Source organism: Kogia breviceps, chromosome 2 (assembly GCF_026419965.1).
Source record: "Kogia breviceps isolate mKogBre1 chromosome 2, mKogBre1 haplotype 1, whole genome shotgun sequence".
NCBI lineage: Eukaryota > Metazoa > Chordata > Mammalia > Artiodactyla > Physeteridae > Kogia > Kogia breviceps.
In genome coordinates this window covers 138,601,801-138,625,240 of record NC_081311.1, presented here as the reverse complement: position 1 = coordinate 138,625,240, position 23,440 = coordinate 138,601,801, and the positions used below count along the sequence as shown (strand labels likewise).

Sequence of the window (23,440 nt, the reverse complement as noted above, 5' to 3'; positions counted from 1 at the left end):
GTCACAAAGAAAGAAAACTACAGGCCAATATCACGGATGAACATTGATGCAAAAATCCTCAACAAAATACTAGCAAACAGAATCCAACAGCACATTAAAAGGATCATACACCATGATCAAGTGGGGTTTATCCCACTAATGCAAGGATTCTTCAATATACACAAATCAATCAACGTGATACACCACATTAACAAAATGAAGGAGAAAAACCATATGATCACCTCAATAGATGCAGAGAAAGCTTTTGACAAAATTCAACACCCATTTATGATAAAAACCCTGCAGAAAGTAGGCATAGAGGGAACTTTCCTCAACATAATAAAGGCCATATATGACAAACCCATAGCCAACATCATCTTCAATGGTGAAAAACTGAAACCATTTCCACTAAGATCAGAAACAAGACAAGGTTGCCCACTCTCATCACTCTTATTCAACCTAGTTTTGGAAGTTCTAGCCACAGCAATCAGAGAAAATAAAGAAATAAAAGGAATCCAAATAGGAAAAGAAGAAGTAAAGCTGTCACTATTTGCAGATGACATGATACTATACATAAAGAATACTAAGGATGCTACCAGAAAACTACTAGAACTAATCAATGAATTTGGTAAAGTAGCAGGATACAAAATTAATGCACAGAAATCTCTGGCATTCTTATACACTAATGATGAAAAATCTGAGGGTGAAATTAAGAAAACACTCCCATTTACCATTGCAACAAAGAGAATAAAATATCTCGGAATACACCTACTTAAGGAGACAAAAGACTTGTATGCAGAAAATTATAAGACACTGATGAAAGAAATTAAAGATGATACAAATAGGTGGAGAAATATACCATGTTCTTGGATTGGAAGAATCAACATTGTGAAAATGACTATACTACCCAAAGCAATCTACCGATTCAATGCAATCCCTATCAAATTACCACTGGCATTTTTTACAGAACTAGAACAAAAAATTTCACAATTTGTATGGAAACACAAAAGACCCCGAATAGCCAAAGCAATCTTGAGAACGAAAAATGGAGCTGGAGGAATCAGGCTCCCTGACTTCAGACTATACTACAAGGCCACAGTAATCAAGACAGTATGGTACTGGCACAAAAACAGAAATATAGATCAATGGAACAGGATAGAAAGCCTAGAGATAAACCCACACACATATGGTCACCTTATCTTTGATAAAGGAGGCAAGAATATACATTGGAGAAAAGACAGCCTCTTCAATAAGTGGTGCTGGGAAAACTGGACAGCTACCTGTAGAAGTATGAAATTAGAACACTCCCTAACACCACACACAAAAATAAACTCAAAATGGGTTAAAGACCTAAATGTAAGGCCAGACACTATCAAACTCTTAGAGGAAAACATAGGCAGAACACTATACGATATAAATCACAGCAAGATCCTTTTTGACCCATCTCCTAGAGAAATGGAAATAAAAACACAAATAAACAAATGGGACCTAATGAAACTTAAAAGCTTTTGCACAGCAAAGGATACCATAAACAAGACCAAAAGACAACCCTCAGAATGGGAGAAAATATTTGCAAATGAAGCAACTGACAAAGGATTAATATCCAAAATTTATAAGCAACTCAGGCAGCTAAATAACAAAAAAAAACAAACAACCCAATCCAAGAATGGGCAGAAGATCTAAATAGACATTTCTCCAAAGAAGATATACAGATTGCCAACAAACACATGAAAGAATGCTCAACATCATTAATCATTAGAGAAAGGCAAATCAAAACTACAATGAGATATCATCTCACACCAGTCAGACTGGCCATCATCAAAAACTCTAGAAACAATAAATGCTGGAGAGGGTGTGGAGAAAAGAGAACACTCTTGCACTGCTGGTGGGAATGTAAATTGATACAGCCACTATGGAGAACAGTATGGAGGCTCCTTAAAAAACTCCAAATAGAACTACCATATTACCCCACAATCCCACTACTAGGCATATACCCTGAGAAAACCATAATTCAAAAAGAGTCATGTACCAAAATGTTTATTGCAGCTCTATTTACGATAGCCAGGACATGGAAGCAACCTAAATGTCCATCAACAGATGAATGGATAAAGATGTGGCACATATATACAATGGAATATTACTCAGCCATAAAAAGAAATGAAACTGAGTTATTTGTAATGAGTTGGATAGACCTGGAGTCTGTCATACAGAGTGAAGTAAGTCAGAAGGAGAAAAACAAATACCGTATGCTAACATATATATGGAATCTAAGAGAAGAAGAAAAAAATGTCATGAAGAGATTAGTGGTAGGACGGGAATAAAACACAGACCTACTAGAGCATGGACTTGTGGATATGGGGAGGGGGAAGGGTAAGTGGTGACGATGTGAGAGAGTGGCATGGACATATATACATGACCAAATGTAAAATAGATAGCTAGTGGGAAGCAGCCGCATAGCACAGGGAGATCAGCTCGGTGCTTTGTGACCACCTAGAGGGGTGGGATAGGGAGGATGGGAGGGAGGAAGACGCAAGAGGGAAGAGATATGGGAACATATGTATATGTATAACTGATTCACTTGGTTGTAAAGGAGAAACTAACACACTATTGTAAAACAGTTATACTCAAAGATGTTAAAAAAACCAGAATCTAGAGAGTCAATGTTATGGTAACTATAGTTGAACAATGACGGATAATGACAGGTGCTTGCATGTATATGTATGTGTGTGTGTGTGTGTGTGTGTGTGTGTGTGTGTGTGTGTGTGTGTGTGTGTTGAAAGGTAAAAGGCAGTGGGGTATGGATGGAAAATGACTAAAGTCAGGTGGCTGAACACGGGGCGGGTAGGCCTTGGGATCACCGTGTTTCCTGAAAAGAGGTTGGGATTTGCATGGCAGTTTGGAGGAGGCTGTCAAGACAAAGCTGTGGAGTCCTCCCAGTGTTTCCAGGCTGAGTGTGTGGGCAGCAAATTGCAGGCTGTCTGAATAACATGGATGCCAGTGACTGGAGGTACCTTCTCATGTTAGAGAATTCTTTTCCCAACCCTCCAATCTTCTTGAGTCCTTCCCAACTTTTGGATGACATTTGCACAGAAAGCTACACATTTTAACAAATTAATCAGTCCTAATTGAAAAGTAAATTTCTTTGAGCCGATTTATGTCAACGTGGCTCTGAAAATAAAATATAATTTTGGCAATGTGCTTTACTGATAGGACCCAGCCCCAAATTATTCTGGGCATGAGATTACCTGTAGATGAAGAACTTGGAATTCTCTGCCCACCAGAAGATGACCTGCTCACAACATTCTCTAATCTCTTTGTCAGAAAAGGCCGAGATATTTTTACAGAACTATGTGTCTGCTGCTGTTTGAATAGTTAAAAAAAAAAAAAAAAGTCATTTTTAACAACATTGTCATCAAAAGTATTTGCGAAAAGTAACTATTCTGCAGCTGTTTTCCTCAGGAATTTGTTTTTCAACTGTTGGGAGGAGGGTATAAAGAAAAAATTCAATACATTCGTAAACCCTACTCTAGCACCTTCTTGTGTCTGAGACCTTAATATTTTCATAATTAGACAATTACTATATTTTATAGCCTGTATTTGCAATTCTGACCTGTGTATCCCTAGGCCAAATAGTAACATTTACAGCATTACTTCTACAAATTCGACTTGGTTTTAAAGCACGTGAAATGATCACGGCTCTGTGTAAATGACTGATACCCTTTTAGAGCTTGAGTCTCTTAGAAAGAAAACTGTCCCTTCATCACAAGGTGGTTACACCTCCCTCTTCCTGTAGGAAATGGAAAACAGCTACCCGTGTATATTCACACGCTCGTCAATTCCTAGAGTGTAACACTGGGAAAATTCATGTGTGTGAATTTCTTAAATCGTGCACACGCATTACCTACATTATGTACTATGTTAAATGGATAAGACTACTGCATATCACAAAATCTTACAATTTAGGTCTGTATAAATACTAAGATTTTGATTTAATAGAAATTTTACTATAACAGCACATTCAAAGGATAAAGTGAGAAGTATGAGAAGGAGGAAGGGACCCAAAGTGTTTTTAACTCACTAATTTATATATGAATACAAAGCACGTATTCATTTGTGTTTAGCTCTTGTTACCGTGCTCAAAAAATAATTAAACAAATTTATCTTAAAATTGTGCAACTGGGGATTTGAGCATATGGCATATATAATTCGTAACAGTTTTTTTTGCCTGTTGCTGCTTTAAGCCATTCCACCCAGCAAGCCCAGTCAAGAAGTTATAGCCAACCTCTTAAATGCTTACCTTTTCTTTCCACTTGAAGATGGAGTTCCTACAGACATGGTTGGGTTGAGGTCTTTGCTCAAGTTCTGCTAAGACGGATGACAGTTTATAGGCGTTTGCTTGCAAAAGGTTTAGTTTCAAGTTATTCTGTGGATACATCATTTGACCATATTAGTAAACTTCTAGAAAATTTTGAGGCACAACTGGGTGGGTAAAGGGATATCAGGATAACTTCCAAAATGACATAGAGGTCCAGAAAAATACACATTCAACTCATTTGCAACTCACATGCAGAAAATGCTGAAGAGAGAAAAACAATGGATACTTTAAGCAGTCTAGAGGAAAGCCTTAGTTGTTGAGTGTGTTGTATTCTAGACCCTTGTAAATAAGGTAAACCAGAAACCTTGATAGGTATATTACTCAGCATTTTGTGGCAATTAATCGCTTTACTCGAATTTCTGCTGAGGAATGAGGTAGAGAATAATAAGTGTTGATTGCAGAAGGTAGGCTTTCGGAAGGCTTTGAAGAAAGGCAGTGGTGCCACGGGCACTTAACATAAAGAACAGAAGTGAACTCTTATCAATAGAATCAAACCAAAATGTGAGTCAGGGTTTTGTTGTTGATGTTGATGTTATTGTTTCTTGAAGAGGTGAGGTCTTTATATTACCCAGCAAGTCTGCAGTAACACTTCTGGAAACTAGAAACCATATTCTGGGGTATTTGAATATAAAAATAGAGACTGAAACTAAAGCTATTCTCCTAGTCTCTCCTGTTCTGATTTGACCTTGAGCTAGAAACTTTATAATGACTTCTCTATCAAGTTGTAGATCAAATCATAGAATCTAAATATTGGAAGGGGTCTGCTTATCCAATCTTCTCCTCACCATTGTCTCTCCCTTTTCCACACCTCCAGCCTGGAGGTTCCTAATCCTAACATCCTGGCCAGGGGGTCACAGCCATGGACCAAACACCTCCAATGGATGGGGAAGGGCCCTGATCCTTGGAACAATCCACTGCATGGTGGGCAGGCTCAGCTAGGATGAAATCAAAAGCTCCCCCGTAGCTTCTAGCCTTAGATCTAGTCTGCACTTGAGAGCATCACAGATCAAGTCTCCCTGCTCTGTGGTGCTCCTTCCGGTATCCAAAGACAATATCTGCTCTAAATACCTCCAGTTTACACAACAATTTCTCAGAGAATATGGCTTGCCAACATTCTTGCTTCAAATATAGCACTTCAAGGACCAAGAGCCAATGAATTAGGAAGAATTTCTGTGAAACAGAGCTTCTCCCTGCAAGAAACCTTCTCTGCGTAACACAAAATCAGTCTACCACCATCACGGGTTTCCTTCCATTAGAGGCAGAGGTGCGTGACCGAATTACACAGATATTTGGCACCTACTATTTGGAGGCTCTTATTTGCTCCATCACTAGATCATAAACACCATAAGTTCAAGGTTCAGATTATCTCCTATCTTGCATCCTCCACTGTGTGAATCAGGCCAGTTGTGTACCAAGATGATCCTAATAACATGTTCTATATCAATGACAGAATTTTATGCAAGAATCCAAAGAAATAAACTTAAATCTTAATGCCATCATAAAATGCTCCATATGACTTTCTTTTGGTAAATATGATTTACATCGAATTAATTAACTAAAGAACATTTTATGCTGTCACAGAAAATGTCTAACAGTCTTTTATAATTTTATAAAAATTGTAGCCGTATGTCACTGCAAGGATATTAGACCTCTGTTCCCAAATGAACAGAATTCAGGCCTGTCTTTTCACAGAAAATGTCAGGTTTATTTCTGCAACACCACCTCCATTAAAGGAAGCCACTGCTAAAAAAACAGATAAACTGTACCTGGCTGCATCTGTCTACTTTTACCAAAGAACTATTGAAATTGCTCATTTGGACAGAATTATTAGGTACCTACTTTTACAAGAGAGTTGTTTAGGCTACGTGTAAGGTAAGGAAAGCTGGTTCAGCTTCCTGGATCCTTCAAAACATTGATAAAAATTTGATCTCTTCCTGAATTCTTCTCAGATTAACCGCAGTCAACTTCCTCTCCAATCACAGCAGAAACCCTGTATCTTGTACACATAGGTCATAGTATCTGTTCATTTTTATTCCTGTTTAAAATTCATGGGCCTTTACTAACTGCCCATATAATGTGGGTTCTTCTGAAGAGGCTGCATTGCCCACCAATCCCAACAAATGTCTCCGGGCTGCCGCAGTCCAGCCTTTCAGCAAAAAGGCCTGGACTTTTTGGAGGCGCCTCTCCCTGCCCTCCACTGACAGTATGTCCCCTTCCTTCAAAACAACCTTGGCGGACATATATACACGACCAAATGTAAAATAGATAGCTAGTGGGAAGCAGCCGCATAGCACAGGGAGATCAGCTCTGTGCTTTGTGACCACCTAGAGGGGTGGGATAGGGAGGGTGACGCAAGAGGGAAGAGATATGGGAACATATGTATATGTATAACTGATTCACTTTGTTGTAAAGCAGAAACTAACACACCATTGTAAAACAGTTATACTCCAATAAAGATGTTTAAAAAAAAAAGGACACTATTACATGAATGAAAAGCCACAGCCTAATAAAAATATTTTCAAAATTAAAAAAAAAAAAAACAAAACCTTGGCCTCTGAAGATTTTTTCTTTGTTTCCCTGGAAGCTCTTGCCTCACACCCCAGTCGGCCATCTTCCTTCTGTGCGGCCACATCTCTCCTTTCCCCTGTTATACTCGGAAGACCCTTATGTTAGCTCAAGGATGAATGGAAAACAGCATCTCAATGATAATCACCAGGATGTCAATTCTCTTCTGTGCCCCGTGCTAGCATTTTCGAAATAATGCATCATCCTAACCCAAACCCCTTAGATGCAACATCCCCACTTTAAAGATGAGAAAACTAAACTTGTCCTAGGTCCCTGTAAAAGGCAGAGCTAGATGCAGGCCTCTCTGAATGCAGACCCTGTGTTTTTGGTCACATCTGTTAACTGGGGTAAAGTACACATGGTCTTCAGACCTTAATTGAATGATTCTATTTGGGGGAATTCAATTTTAGGCACTTTTCTTCCCCCCCTGGGAGGACACTAAATCAAACATTTCTAAGTAGCTGGATTTTTCCAGATTCCTCAAACCACTTGTCAAGGAGCTGAGCGTACAAGCTCTCCAACTAGACCGTTCTATGTCATGAGAAAGGAAAGGCAAACAGAGGTCAAATGGTCCAGAAAACAAGCATTCCCAAAATAGGTCCTTCATCATTAAATCTAGGAAACCGCACTCTGCAAATGTTTACCTCGTCCATTAAGGCTGCTGTGCTTTTTTGGCTCTCTGTGTCTGAGAAGGAGGAGTGACTGCAGTATGCTTTCAGCATTCGTTCCAGGCCTGAAAGTGAAATAAGGCTGTCAGTCACTGTTCCTCTGGTCCTAGTGGGACACAACGGGCAGGTGTTTATACTCAGAGGGCGCCTGAGCCCAGAAGTGATGCCGGGAGCATTTCCCAAATGGCTGGGGCTGTTTCTCTGTGTAGTTGTTACTAAATTTTACTGAATGGGTGACCTGTACCTTCATTTAATAGGATTCGAGAAATGCTGGTGCTTAAGGAGTCTTGACAGTTATTTTTCAGGACAAGCTTTTGCAACCTCCTTGTTGACCCATTCCGTGGTGGATTCCTAACATTTACCCCCATGTTAAGCTCTCCTCTGCTGATATTTACATTTCTAAACATTTTGCTGTCTTGGATTTCCTATCAAGTATTACATTGTAACAGGGTTCTCTGGTCCACATAAAATAAGCTCTACATATTAGAATCATAAAAGTGCAGCTGTAACACTTTAGAGCTGCTTCACGTTCTCACATACCTAACCTCTAAGTATAGGATTTAATTTGAATGACTTTCACATCATTCAGGTAGTTCAAAAAGAAACAAACAAATGGTGATCATTCTGTAATGTATAGAAATATTAAATCATTATGTTGTGCACTTAGAGCTAATATAGTGTTGTACGTCAATTATACTTCAATTAAAAAATTTTATATAAATTTAAAAAATTTAAAAACAACCTATTAGCACCCCCCAATGGAATAAAATAAAATAATATGGGGGAAATAAATAAACACAAGAAAATGAAAAGCCTTGTACATAGGAGGTTTACCATGTTTTAAACCAAATGAATTGTCCCTCATATCAGTCAATTTCAGGAACACTGTAAAATGCTACACTTCTGGAAATGGTGGTATAGTACTTGTATAGATCTCACAGACCAGAATGTCATTTTCAATATTTTTTGCTCTCTCCTTGCTTTTTCATTTTTCTTTATTCACACAAATTAGGTTTGATATTTGGTCTTTTAAATGAGATGATCTCTGCACCAGTCAGCAAAAGCAGAATCACCCTAACTCAGAATGAAACCTCCGAGTAGAATACTTTCCCTTACCAGGCCAGTCAAAGAGATAATTACACACCTTCCTGGTCTCGCGAGGCTTTTTCAATATCTTTTTGCAGTCTCAACAGTTTTGATTTTATTGAAGATGCCTGTCGCTCTTTACTCATTGCATTTTTAGGATCTTCTTCCTTTAGGAAAAAAAAGGAAGTTTAACAATTTAGAGGGAAAAATGTAAGAGTTGCTACTCCTAGTTGCACTGAGACTTTCACTGACTGTATTCAATTTTAACTTGATGGAAGAAAAAAGTAAAAAAAATAAAATAAAAGCAGGGTAACCTCTGGTTTTCTATAGATTGGTTTACCTTTCCTAGACCTACTGAATAAGAAGACAGCTCCTCGTTTACAACTTGTAAGTGTATAGCTGAGCACTTTCTTTAATAGATAAAAATTATTCTTGGAGGGTGATCATTACTACAGCTATTTCATAGGAGCATGTGGCTCACCAAGGGAAGGGGCATGAAAGCTTCAAGGAGACTAGCTGACTTAACCAGCACATTTCAGTTGAGGGGAAGGAGGGCAAAGGGTACTCCCTGCAGGAGAAATTGCACAAGCAAAGGACAGAGGGAGGGGCTTCCCTGGTGGCGCAGTGGTTGAGAAGCCGCCTGCCGATGCAGGGGACACGGGTTCGTGCCCTGGTCCGGGAAGATCCCACATGCCGCGGAGCAACTAAGCCCGTGAGCCATGGCCGCTAGGCCTGCGCGTCCGGAGCCTGTGCTCTGCAACGGGAGAGGCCACAACAGTGAGAGGCCTGCATACCGCAAAAAAAAAAAAAAAAAAAAAAAAAAAAAAAAAAAAAAAAAAGGACAGAGGGAGGGTTGTGTGAAATGTATGGGGAACAATAAACAGACCAGTTGCTTGAGCAAATGTAGTGGAAGAAAAAATTGTCTAAGTAGTTTAGGTCAGATTTTCAGGCTGAAGTAGGGATTTTATCATGTAGGTTATGAGAACCATTAACAATAGCAGAGCTTTCATATACATTATTTCCAGAGTTGAAAGAGAAAAAAGGATGTTAGGACACAGTTTAAATGCCTAGTAACAAGTCAAAGAGCAAATATCCTACAGTGATACGCAACTTAAAATGATTAAAACATTTATGTGAAAAAATTAAAAAGGATGTTAGGGTCAGGTTGGGAGGTGGCTAAACATAAGTGCAGTAGATGGACAGAAACCTTGGAGAAAGAGGGAAAACTGATGACTGAAGATGGAAGTGCAGGAGTCAGGACTTATCTGGTAGGAAGGAGAAAAGCGAGGACCCTGAATATTGGTGGAGAGATTAGCTTTAGATAGACTGTCCTGAAGAAAGAGAAGAGAAGATTTAGAGCAAAGAGAATAATAGCCTTTACAAAAATATAATGTAGGGACTAAAATATTTAACCTACATACTGTGTATTATACATTATAAAAATTTTCTCTATATCCTTTATTACATGTGACTCTTTGTGATTCTTACAACAACTCGACGAGATTGGTTTTATTTTCCCCATTTTACCTGTGACACTCAGAAATAAATGAAGGCCCAAGACGAAACAGCTAGTAAGTAATTACTGCTGAAACCCAACTCCTGTGACTCCCAATTCTCCACCAGAGTCCACTCCTTCACATGTCTGAGGCTGAGGCCCAAGCTGACGTTACCTCCGCGGGTGAGCTCCGAGTGAACTGCAAGGATGCTTCAGTCCAACCCTCAGTCCTTCCTTGCTGGAGGAATGCACCTCATAATCTGACTCTCATGCCAGTCCAAGACTTCATTTGGTTTCTTTGGGGATGCCTATATTGTTCACAAATATATTTCCATGGATAGATCACTACTGGATCAACTTGAGATAGATTAAACTGCCATCGTTAACTTTCTTAAATTTGTCCTTCTCTTCCAAAAATTTGTCAGAAAGAACAATACCAGAGGAGGCATTTAAACTGCAGATACAATCTTTTGAACATGGCCTTTACACTAACCTTACAAATATTTTTCACACCAATCACCAGCCCTCCAATATTCACACTCAGTTCTCCTGTCTTACCCTCGTCCATGTAAATTTCATAGCACTCTATAAAAGCCAGTCTACACTTACTGCCAATGACTATAAAGTCAGATTTTGGAGGTGTTTTGCTTTAAGAATATTAGGACAATCCTATTCACCCATTTAGAGATACAGTCCATTCTCCTAGACAACAGATACATAGTCATTAGTTCTGGTGCACTGAAATTTCATAGAAACCAAAAATTCCCATGGACACATCAAATAAGATAAACCACTGTGGCTACTTCTTTACATTTCAATAGGAGCTTGGTCAAATTTTCAAGGAGAATGACCCTTATTTTATTGACAGGTTAGCTGATAGAGGTATTTTACAAGAAGGTAATAGATATATTTTATTGTACATTTTCCCAACTCAGGGATCACCTACACGGTTTGGAAGAAAAAAAAAAAAAAGGTACTTTCTCCATGTAATCAACTCTTCCTTTCCACTTCCATCTCTACCTTTGTTTCTGCTTTAACAGACATTGCGATTGCTAATTTGCTTTGCCTTTGCCAGGGCCGGAAAAAAAGATTCAATTAAAGAAACAGCAGGCCACTTATTGCTGTTTAGATGGTGGAATGGAGAAAGCCGGTCAGAATTGATTATTGTGCCAGATCTAACTACCTTCCCCTCTCCCCTCATCTCTTGTTCCCTGAGTGGGGGTCCTGGGATGTTGGTTTTGGCTATACTTTTACTCTTATAGGAGGACATGACCAGTGGTCCGGTTTACACAGAGAGAGGGGTGAGCCTCCCAGACTGGACCTTGGAAGTCTGAGTGAAATACAGCAGAAGGCCCAGGAAGGAGCAACCAGGATTTTTTCCTGAAGATTTTGGTAATTAATGATCAGCATCTAGAACACTACAATTAAAACTAACAAGAGGGGAGTGGAGGACAAAATCTTTGTGGCATGACCTGACCCAAGAAGATAAAGAATCTAGCCCAAGAAAGCAAACAGGCAAGATGTCTGGGCTATGACCAGGGACACTGATCAGTTTTTAGCAAGGAAGGTCATGTGATAGCAGAATCACCCAAATGTCCTCAAAATAAGCCTCTGTAATGGCAATTAATTTATGACAAAGGAGGAAGCATATACAATGAGAAAAAGCCTCTTCAAAAAATGGTGTTGGAGAGGCGGAGAGAAGATGGCAGAAGAGTAAGATGCGGAGATCACCTTCCTCCCCACAAATACATCAGAAATACATCTACACGTGGAACTGCTCCTATAGAACACCCACTGAACGCTGGCAGAAGACCTCAGACCTCCCAAAAGGCAAGAAACACCCCCACGTACCTGGGTAGGGCAAAAGAAAAAAGAATAAACAGAGACAAAAGAATAGGGACGGGACCTGCACCAGTGGGAGGGAGCTGTGAAGGAGAAAAGGTTTCCACACACTAGACGCCCCTTCGCGGGCGGAGACTGCGGGGGGCGGAGGCGGGAGCGTCGGTGCCGCGGAGGAGAGCACAGCAACAGGGTGCGGAGGGCAAAGCGGAGAGATTCCCGCACAGAGGGTCGGTGCCGATCAGCACTCACCAGCCCGAGAGGCTTGTCTGCACACCCACCGGGGCGGGCGGGGGCTGGGAGCTGAGGCTCGGGCTTCGGTCGGAAGCCGGGAGAGGACTGGGGTTGGCGGCGTGAACACAGCCTGAAGGGGGATAGTGCACCACGGCTAGCCGGGAGGGAGTCCGGGAGAAGTCTAGAGCTGCCGAAGAGGCAAGAGACCTTTTCTTCCCTCTTTGCTTCCTGGGGCGTGAGGAGAGAGGATTAAGTGCGCCGAGTAAAGGAGCTCCAGAAACGGGCGCGAGCCGCGGCTGTCGGCGCGTACACCAGAGACGAGTGTGGGACGCTAGGGCTGCTGCTGCCGCCTCCAAGAAGCCTGTGTGTGAGCACAGGACACTCTCCACACCTCCCCTCCTGGGAGTCTGTGCAGCCCGCCACAGATCCAGGGACAGCTTACCCGGGAGAACGCGCGACGCGCCTCGGGCTGGTGCAGCGTCACGCCGGCCTCTGACGTCGCAGGCTCGCCCCGCATCCGTGCCCCTTCCTCCTCCTGGCCTGAGTGAGCCAGAGCCCCCGAATCAGCTGCTCCTTTAACCCCGTCCTGTTTGAGCGAAGAGCAGACGCCCTCGGTCGACCTACGCCCAGAGGCGGGGCCAAGTCTAAAGCTAAACACCTGGAGCAAGTCTAAAGCTAAACACCTGGAGCTGTGCGAACAAAGAGGAGAGCGGGAGTTCTCTCCCAGCAGCCTCAGAAGCAGTGGATTAAAGCTCCACAATCAGCTTGAAGTTCCCTGCCTCTGTGGAATACCTGAATAGACAGCGAATCATCCCAAGTTGAGGAGGTGGACTTTGGGAGCAAGATATATTATTATTTTCCCCTTTTTCTCTTTTTGTTAGTGTGTATATGTGTGCAGCTGTGTGAGATTTTGTCTGTATAGCTTTGCTTTCACCATTTGTCCTAGTGTTCTGACCGAACCGTTTTGTTTTGTTTTTTATAAAATTTTTCTTCTTAATAATTATTTTTTATTTTAATAACTTTATTTTATCCTCTTTCTTTCTTCCTTTCTTTCTTCCTTTCTTCCCTCCTTTCTTCCTGTCTTCCTTTCTTCCTCCCTTCCTCCGTCCCTTCTTTCCCTCCTTCCTTCCTTCCTTTCTTGCTTTCTTCCTTCCTTCCTTCATTTCTTCCTTCCTTTCAAGCTTCCTTCCTTCCTTTCTTGCTTTCTTCCTTCATTTCTTGCTTTCTTGCTTACTTCCTTCATTTCTTCCTCCCTTCCTTCCTCCCTTTCTTCCTCTCTTCCTTCCTTCCTTCCTTTCTTGCTTCCTTCCTTCATTTCTTCCTTTCTTCCTTCCTTCCTCCCTTCCTTCCTTTCTTCCTTTCTTCCTTCCTTCCTTTCTTCCTTTCTTCCTTCCTTCCTTTCTTTCTTTCCTTTCTATTTTTTCTCCCTTTTATTCTGAGCCATGTGGATTAAAGACTCTTGGTGCCCCAACCAGGCGTCAGGGCTGTGTCTCTGAGGTGGGAGAACCAACCTCAGGACACTGGTCCACAAGAGACCTCCCAGCTCCACGTAATATCAAACGGCGAAAATCTCCCAGAGACCTCCATCTCAACACCAAGACCCAGCTTCACTCAAGGACCAGCAACGAACAGTGCTGGACACCCTATGCCCAACAAATAGCAAGACAGAACTACAGCCCCATCCATTAACAGAGAGGCTGCCTAAAATCATAATAAGGCTAGTGACACGCCAAAACACACCACCAGACGTGGACCTGCCCACCAGAAAGACAAAATCCAGCCTCATCCACCAGAACATAGGCACTAGTCCCCCCAACCAGGAAACCTACTCAACCCACTGAACCAACCTTAGGCACTGGGGACAGACACAAAAAACAATGGGAACTATGAACCTGCAGCCTGCAAAAAGGAGACCCCAAACACAGTAAGCAAAATGAAAAGACAGAAAAACACACAGCAGATGAAGGAGCAAGGTAAAAACCCACCAGACCTAACAAATGAAGAGGAAACAGGCAGTTTACCTGAAAAAGAATTCAGAATAATTATACTAAAGATGATCCAAAATCTTGGAAATAGAATAGACAAAATGCAAGAAATATTTAACAAAGACCTAGAAGAAATAAAGAGGAAGCAAGCAATGATAAGCAACACAATAAATGAAATGAAAAATACTTTAGATGGGATCAATAGCAGAATAACTGAGGAAGAAGAACGGATAAGTGACCTGGAACATAAAAGTGGAAATAAATACAGCAGAGCAGAAGAAAGAAAAAAGAATGAAAAGAACTGAGGAAGGTCTCAGAGACCTCTGGGACAACATTAAATGCACCAACATTAGAATTATAGGGGTCCCAGAAGAAGAAAAGAAAAAGAAAGGAACTGACAAAATATTTGAAGAGATAATAGTTGAAAACTTCCCTAATATGGGAAAGGAAATAGTCAAGTCCAGGAAGCACAGAGAGTACCATACAGGATAGATCCAAGGAGAAACATGCCAAGACACATATTAATCAAACTATCAAAAATTAAATACAAAGAAAACATATTAAAAGCAGCAAGGGAAAAACAACAAATAACACACAAGGGAATCCCCATAAGGCTAACAGCTGATCTTTCAGCAGAAACTCTGCAAGCCAGAAGGGAGTGGCAGGACATATTTAAAATGATGAAAGAGAAAAACCTACAACCAAGATTACTCTACTCAGCAAGGTTCTCATTCAGATTTGATGGAGAAATTAAAACCTTTACAGACAAGCAAAAGCTGAGAGAGTTCAGCACCACCAAACCAGCTTTACAACAAATGCTAAAGGAACTTCTCTAGGCAAGAAACACAAGAGAAGGAAAAGACCTACAAGAACAAACCCGAAACAATTAAGTAAATGGTAATAGGAACATACATATCAATAATTTCCTTAAATGTAAATGGATTAAATGCTCCCACCAAAAGACACAGACTGGCTGAATGGATACAGAAACAGGACCCATATATATGCTGTCTACAAGAGACCCACTTCAGACCTAGGGACACTTACAGACTGAAAGTGAGGGGATGGAAAAAGATATTCCATGCAAATGGAAATCAGAAGAAAGCTGGAGTAGCAATTCTCATATCAGACAAAATAGACTTTAAAATAAAAACTATTACAAGAGACAAAGAAGGACACTACATAATAATCAAGGGGTCGATCCATGAAGAAGATATAACAATTGTAAATATTTATGTACCCAACATAGGAGCACCTCAATACATAAGGCAAACACTAATAGCCATAAAAGGGGAAATCGACAGTAACACAATCATAGTAGGGGACTTTAACACCCCACTTTCACCAATGGACAGATCATCCAAAATGCAAATAAATAAGGAAACACAAGCTTTAAATGATACATTACAGAAGATGAACTTAATTGATATTTATAGGACATTCCATCCAAAAACAACAGAATACACATATTTCTCAAGTGCTCATGGAATATTCTCCAGGATAGATCATATATTGGGTCACAAATCTAGCCTTGGTAAAGTTAAGAAAATTGGGCTTCCCTGGTGGCGCAGTGGTTGAGAGTCCGCCTCCCAATGCAGGGGATACGGGTTAGTGCCCCGGTCTGGGAAGATCCCACATGCCGTGGAGCGGCTGGGCCTGTGAGCCATGGCCGTTAAGCCTGCGCATCTGGAGCCTGTGCTCTGCAAAGGGAGAGGCCACAACAGTGAGAGGTCCGCGTACCGCAAATAAAAAAAAAAAAAAAAAAAAAAAAAAAAGAAAAAAGAAAATTGAACTGTATCAAGTATCTTTTCTGACCACAATGCTATGAGACTAGATATCAATTACAGGAAAAAATCTGTAAAAAATACAAACACATGAAAGCTAAACAATACACTACTTAGTAACGAAGTGATCACTGAAGAAATCAAAGAGGAAATCAAAAAATACTTAGAAACAAATGACAATGGAGACACGACGACCCAAAACCTATGGGATGCAGCAAAAGCAGTTCTAAGAGGGAAGTTTATAGCAATATAATCCTACCTTAAGAAACAGGAAACATCTCAAATAAACAACCTAACCTTACACCTAAAGCAATTAGAGAAAGAAGAACAACAACAAAAAAAAACCCAAAGTTAGCAGAAGGAAAGAAATCATAAAGATCAGATCAGAAATAAATGACAAAGAAATGAAGGAAACGATAGCAAAGATCAATAAAACTAAAAGCTGGTTCTTTGAAAAGATAAACAAAATTGATAAACCATTAGCCAGACTCATCAAGAAAAAAAGGGAGAAGACTCAAATCAATAGAATTAGAAATGAAAAAGGAGATGTAACAACTGACTCTGCAGAAATACAAAAGATTATTAGAGATTACTACAAGCAACTCTATGGCAATAAAATGGACAACCTGGAAGAAATGGACAAATTCTTAGAAATGCACAACCTGCCAAGACTGAACCAGGAAGAAATAGAAAACATGAACAGACCAATCACAAGCACTGAAATTGAAACTGTGATTAAAAATCTTCCAACAAACAAAAGCCCAGGACCAGATGGCTTCACAGGCGAATTCTATCAAACATTTAGAGAAGAGCTAACACCTATCCTTCTGAAACTCTTCCAAAAGATAGCAGAGGTAGGAACACTCCCAAACTCATTCTACGAGGCCACCATCACCCTGATACCAAAACCAGACAAAGACGTCACAAAGAAAGAAAACTATAGGCCAATATCACTGATGAACATAGATGCAAAAATCCTCAACAAAATACTAGCAAACAGAATCCAACAGCACAATAAAAGGATCATACACCATGATCAAGTGGGGTTTATTCCAGGAATGCAAGGATTCTTCAATATACGCAAATCAATCAACGTGATACACCATATCAACAAACTGAAGGAGAAAAACCATATGATCATCTCAATAGATGCAGAGAAAGCTTTTGACAAAATTCAACACCCATTTATGATAAAAACCCTGCAGAAAGTAGGCATAGAGGGAACTTTCCTCAATATAATAAAGGCAATATATGACAAACCCACAGCCAGCATTGTTCTCAATGGTGAAAAACTGAAACCATTTCCACTAAGATCAGGAACAAGACAAGGTTGCCCACTCTCACCACTCTTATTCAACATAGTTTTGGAAGTTCTAGCCACAGCAATTAGAGAAAAAAAAGAAATAAAAGGAATCCAAATCAGAAAAGAAGAAGTACAGCTGCTGTCACTGTTTGCAGATGACATAATACTATATATACATAGAGAATCCTAAAGATGCTACCAGAAAACTACTAGAGCTAATCAATGAATTTGGTAAAGTACCAGGATACAAACTTAATGCACAGAAATCTCTGCCATTCTTATACACTAATGATGAAAAATCTGAGAGTGAAATTAAGAAAACACTCCCATTTACCATTGCAACAAAAAGAATAAAATATCTCGGAATACACCTACCTAAGGAGACAAAAGACCCCTATGCAGAAAATTATAAGACACTGATGAAAGAAATTAAAGATGATACAAATAGATGGAGAGATATACCATGTTCTTGGATTGGAAGAATCAACATTGTGAAAATGACTCTAATACCCAAAGCAGTCTACAGATTCAATGCAATCCCTATCAAACTACCACTGGCATTTTTCACAGAACTAGAACAAAAAATTTCACAATTTGTATGGAAACACAAAAGACCCCGAATAGCCAAAGCAATCTTGAGAACGAAAAATGGAGCTGGAGGAATCAGGCTCCCTGACTTCAGACTATACTACAAAGCTACAGTAATCAAGACAGTATGGTACTGGCACAAAAACAGAAATATAGATCAATGGAACAGGATAGAAAGCCCAGGGATAAACCCACGCACATAGGGTCACCTTATCTTTGATAAAGGAGGCAAGAATATACAGTGGAGAAACGACAGTCTCTTCAATAAGTGGTGCTGGGAAAACTGGACAGCTACATGTAAAAGTATGAAATTAGAACACTCCCTAACACCATACACAAAAATAAACTCAAAATGGGTTAAAGACCTAAATTTAAGGCCAGATACTATCAAACTCTTAGAGGAAAACATGGGCAGAACACTCTATGACATACATCACAGCAAGATCCTTTTTGACTCACCTCCTAGAGAAATGGAAATAAAAACAAAAATAAACAAATGGGACCTAATGAAACTTAAAAGCTTTTGAACAGCAAAGGAAACCATAAACAAGACGAAAAGACAACCCTCAGAATGGGAGAAAATATTTGCAAATGAAACAACCGATAAAGGATTAATCTCCAAAATGTATAAGCAACTCAGGCAGCTCAATAACAAAAAACCAAACAGCCCAATCCAAAAATGGGCAGAAGACCTAAATGGACTAAATATCTTCTCCAAAGAAGATATACAGATTGCCAACAAACACATGAAAGAATGCTCAACATCATTAATCATTAGAGAAAGGCAAATCAAAACTACAAAGAGATATTATCTCACACCTGTCAGAATGGCCGTCATCAAAAAATCTAGAAACAATAAATGCTGGAGAGGGTGTGGAGAAAAGGGAACACTCTTGCACTGCTGGTGGGAATGTAAATTGATACAGCCACTATGGAGAACAGTATGGAGGTTCCTTAAAAAACTCCAAATAGAACTACCATACGACCCTGCAATCCCACTACTGGGCATAAACCCTGAGAAAACCATAATTCAAAAAGAGTCATGTACCAAAATGTTCATTGCAGCTCTATTTACAATAGCCAGGACTTGGAAGCAACCTAAGTGTCCATCAACAGATGAATGGATAAAGAAGATGTGGCACATATATACAATGGAATATTACTCAGCCATAAAAAGAAATGAAACTGAGTTATTTGTAATGAGGTGGATAGACCTGGAGTCTGTCATACAAAGTGAAGTAAGTCAGAAGGAGAAAAATAAATACCATATGCTAACACATATATATGGAATCTAAGAAAAAAGAAAACGTCATGAAGAGACTAGGGGTAGGACGGGAATAAAACACAGACCTACTAGAGCATGGACTTGTGGATATGGGGAGGGGGAAGGGTAATCTGTGATGAAATGAGAGAGTGGCATGGACATATATACACTACCAAATGTAAAATAGCTAGTGGGAAGCAGCCGCATAGCACAGGGAGATCAGCTCAGTGCTTTGTGACCACCTAGAGGGGTGGGATAGGGAGGATGGGAGGGAGGAAGACACAAGAGGGAAGAGATATGGGAACATATGTATATGTATAACTGATTCACTTTGTTGTAAAGCAGAAACTAACACACCATTGTAAAACAGTTATACTCCAATAAAGATGTTTTTTAAAAATGGTGTTGGGAAAACTAGACAGCTACATGCAAAAGAATCAAACTGGATTACTTTCTGTCACCATATATAAAAATAAACTCAAAATGGCTTAAATACTTAAACATAAGACATAACACTATAAAACTCCTAGAAGAGAACGTAGGCAAAACATTCTCTGACATAAATTGCACCAATGTTTTCTTAGGTCAGTCTCCCAAGGCAATAGAAATAAAAACAAAAATAAACAAATGGGAACTAGTCAAACTTACAAGCTCTTGCACAGCAAAGGAAACCATAAACAAAATGAAGAAACAACCTACAGAATGGGATAAAATATTTGCAAAAGATGCGAATGACAAGGGCTTAATTTCCAAAATATACAAGCAGCTCATACAACTCAACAACAAGAAAACAAACAACCCAATCCAAAAATGGGCAGAAGACCTAAAGAGACATTTCTCCAAAGGAGACATACAGATGGCCAACAGGCACAAGAAAGAATGCTCAACATCACTAATTATCAGAGAAACACAAATCAAAACTAAAATGAGGTATCACCTCACACCAGTCAGAATGGCCATCATTAAAAAGTCTACAAATAACAAATGCTGGAGAGGGTGTGGAGAAAAGGGAACACTCTTGCACTGTTGGTGGGAATGTAAGTTGGTACAGCCACTGTGAAAAACAGTATAGAGGTTCTTCAGAAAACTAAAAACAGAATTACCATATAATCCAGCAATCCCACTCCTGGGCATATATCCAGACAAAACTGTAATTCAAAAAGATACATGCACCCCTATGTTCACAGCAGCACTATTCACAATAGCCAAAATGTGGAAACAACCTAAATGTCCACTGACAGACAAATGGATAAAGAATACGTGGTACATATATACAATGTAATACTACTCAACCATAAAAAAAGAACAGAAAAATGCCATTTTCAGCAACATGGATGCAATTAGAGACTATCATACTAAGTGAAGTAAGTCAGAAAGAGAAAGACAAATACCATATGATATCACTTATATGTGGAATCTAAAATATGACACAAATAAACCTATCTACAGAACAGAAGCAGAATTATGGACATAGAAAACAGACTGGTGGTTGCCAAGGGGAAGGGGGATGGGGAAGAGATGGAGTGGGAGTTTGGGTTAGCAGATGTAAGCTTTTATTTAGAGACTAGATAAACGACAAGGTCCTACTGTATAGCACAGAGGACTATATTCAATATCCTATGATAAACTATAATGGAAAAGAACATAAAGAAAGAATATATATATATGTATAACTGAATCACTTTGCTGTATGGCAGTAATTAACACATTATAAATCAACTATACTTCAATAAAAAATAAAATAAAATAAACTCAAAATGGATTAAAAACTTAAATGTAAGACTTGAAACCATAAAACTTCTAGAAAAAGACACAGGCAGAACATTCTTTGACACTGGTCTTAACAATATTTTTTTGGACTATGTCTCAGGCAAGGGAAACAAAAGCAAAAATAAACAAATGAGACTACGTCAAACTAAAAACTTTTGCACAGTGGAGGAAACGTCAACAAAACACAAATGAAACTTCCAACAAAATGAAAAGGCTACCTATTGAATGGAAGAAGAAATTTGCAAATGATTTATCTGACAAGGAGTTAATCTCCAAAATATACAAGGAACTAATACAACTCAACATCAGAAAAACCAAACAACCCAATTAAAAAATGGGCAGAGGACCTGAATAGACATTTTTCCAGAGAAGACATACAGATGGCCAACAGGCACATGAAAAGATCTCAACATCACTAATCATCAGGGAAATGCAAATCAGAACTACAGTGAGCTGTCACCTCACACCTGTCAGAATGGCCATCATTACAAAGACAACAAATAATAAGTGTTGGTGAGGATATGGAGAAAAGGGAACTGTGGTACACTGTTGGTGGAAACTACCATACATTCTAGCAGTTCTACTCCTGGGTATATACCTGACGAAAGCAAAAACATTAATTTGAAAAGATATACGCACCTCAGTGTTCACTGCAGCATTATTTACAATAACCAAGATATTGAAGCAACTTAAGTTCCCATCAACAGATGAATGGATAAAGAAGATTTGTTATATATATAATGGAATATTACTCAGCCACAAAAAAAGAATGAAATCTTGCCATTTGTGACAACATGGATGGACCTAGAAGGTATTATTCTAAATGAAATAAGCCAGACAGAGAAAAACAAATACTGTATGATTTCACTTATAGTGGAATCTAAAAAAACAAAGGAACAAACACAACTAAACAAAAACAGAATCATAGGTATAGAGAACAAACAGGTGGTTGACAGGGGCGAGGGTAGAGGAGGAAAGAAATAGGTGAGAGAGATTTAAGAGGTACAAACTTTCAGTTACACAATAAATGAATCATAGGTATGAAATGTACAGTGTGGGGAATATTAGTCGATAATAATGTAATAACTGTGTAGGGTTACAGATAACAACTAACTTTATCATGGTGATCATTTTGTAATGTATAGAAATATCGAATCACTGTGTTGTGTGCCAGGAACTAACATCAAGTTGTAGGTCAATTATACTTCAAAAACCAACAAGCTCATAGAAAAAGAGATCGGATTTGTGGTTACCCGAGGTGGGCGCGGGGGAGAGGAGGAATTGGATGAAGGTGGTCAAAAGGTACAAACTTCCAGTTACAAGATAAGTAAGTACTGGGCATATAACGCACAGCATGATAATAAAATGAACACTGCTGTGTGTTATATATGAAAGCTGTTAGGATAGTAAACCCTAAGAGTTCTCATCGCAAGGAAAAAGGTTTTTTTCTATTTTTTTAAGGTTCTATCTATACGAGATAATGGATGTTCACTAAACTTGTGTAATCATTTCATGATGTATGTAAGTCAAATCATTATGCTGTACACCTGAAACTTATACAGTGCTGTATGTTCATTATATCTCAATAAAACCAGAAGAAAAACGAAAAAATATAATCCTCTAATTAGGTTAAAGTTTTTCAAAGGCAAGGACCAGAAAGGATGTTGACAATAATTTGCACCTCCTAAGATTCATGCCTCTGTGTGATCCCTTCCCCTTGAGTGTGGGCTGTTTATTGACTTTGCTTCTAACAAATAGAATCTGATGAGATGTCACTTCTGAGATTAGCTTATAAAAGACTATGTTTCCATCTTGGACACTCTGGCTCTGTCTCTCCTGCATAGCTAGCTCTAGGGCAAGCAGGCTGATATGCTGTGAGCTCTCCATAGATGGAGAGACCCACATGGCAAGGAACTGATATCTCCAGCTAAAACCATTCCCGAGGACCAGAGGCTTGCCATCAGCCACATGACTGAGCTTAGAAGCGGATCATCTCCCAGTAGAGCATTGAGATGTCTGCGGTCCCAGCTGACACCTTGATTACAGCCCTGTTTGGGACTCGGGCACCCAGCTAACCCACACCTGGATTTCTGACCCACAGAAACTCTGAGATAATAAATGTTTGCTTCAAGCTGTTGAGTTTGGGGGTAAGTTGTTATGCAGCAATAGACAACCAATGTGATACACAGTGATTATTTATAGAGTGTGAAGATTCAGTCTTGGGGGGAGGGACAGATCAGGAGTTTGGGATTGACATGTACACACTGCTATATTTAAAATAGATAACCAACAAGGACCTACTGTATAGCACAGGGAACTCCACTCAGTACTCTGTAATAACCTAACTGGGAAAAGAATTTATAAAGAAAGGAATAGATACATGTATATGTATAACTGAATCACTTTGCTGTACACCTGAAACTAACACATTGTTAATCAACTATGTTCCAATATAAAATAAAATTTTTTTAATTAAAAAAGTAAATGAAATAAAATATTTGTTTC

At 39.4% G+C, this 23,440-nt stretch overlaps 1 protein-coding gene across 5 annotated transcripts in view; it reads right to left on the bottom strand.

Annotated features, from left to right (window-relative positions):
• Nucleotides 1-23,440, bottom strand: part of NOSTRIN (nitric oxide synthase trafficking) — a 69,689-nt gene that overhangs the window by 6,922 nt on the left and 39,327 nt on the right. For 3 of the 5 annotated variants that reach the window (XM_059053951.2, XM_059053952.2, XM_067026252.1), the window contains 4 exons: nucleotides 8,732-8,840; nucleotides 7,564-7,652; nucleotides 4,277-4,402; nucleotides 3,225-3,339 (listed from right to left, as the gene is read on the bottom strand). In XM_059053951.2, coding sequence (XP_058909934.1) covers nucleotides 3,225-3,339; nucleotides 4,277-4,402; nucleotides 7,564-7,652; nucleotides 8,732-8,840 — 439 coding nt within the window. The remainder of the gene's footprint in view (nucleotides 1-3,224; nucleotides 3,340-4,276; nucleotides 4,403-7,563; nucleotides 7,653-8,731; nucleotides 8,841-23,440) is intronic. The other 2 variants (XM_059053953.2, XM_067026253.1) reach the window with 1 other exon arrangement.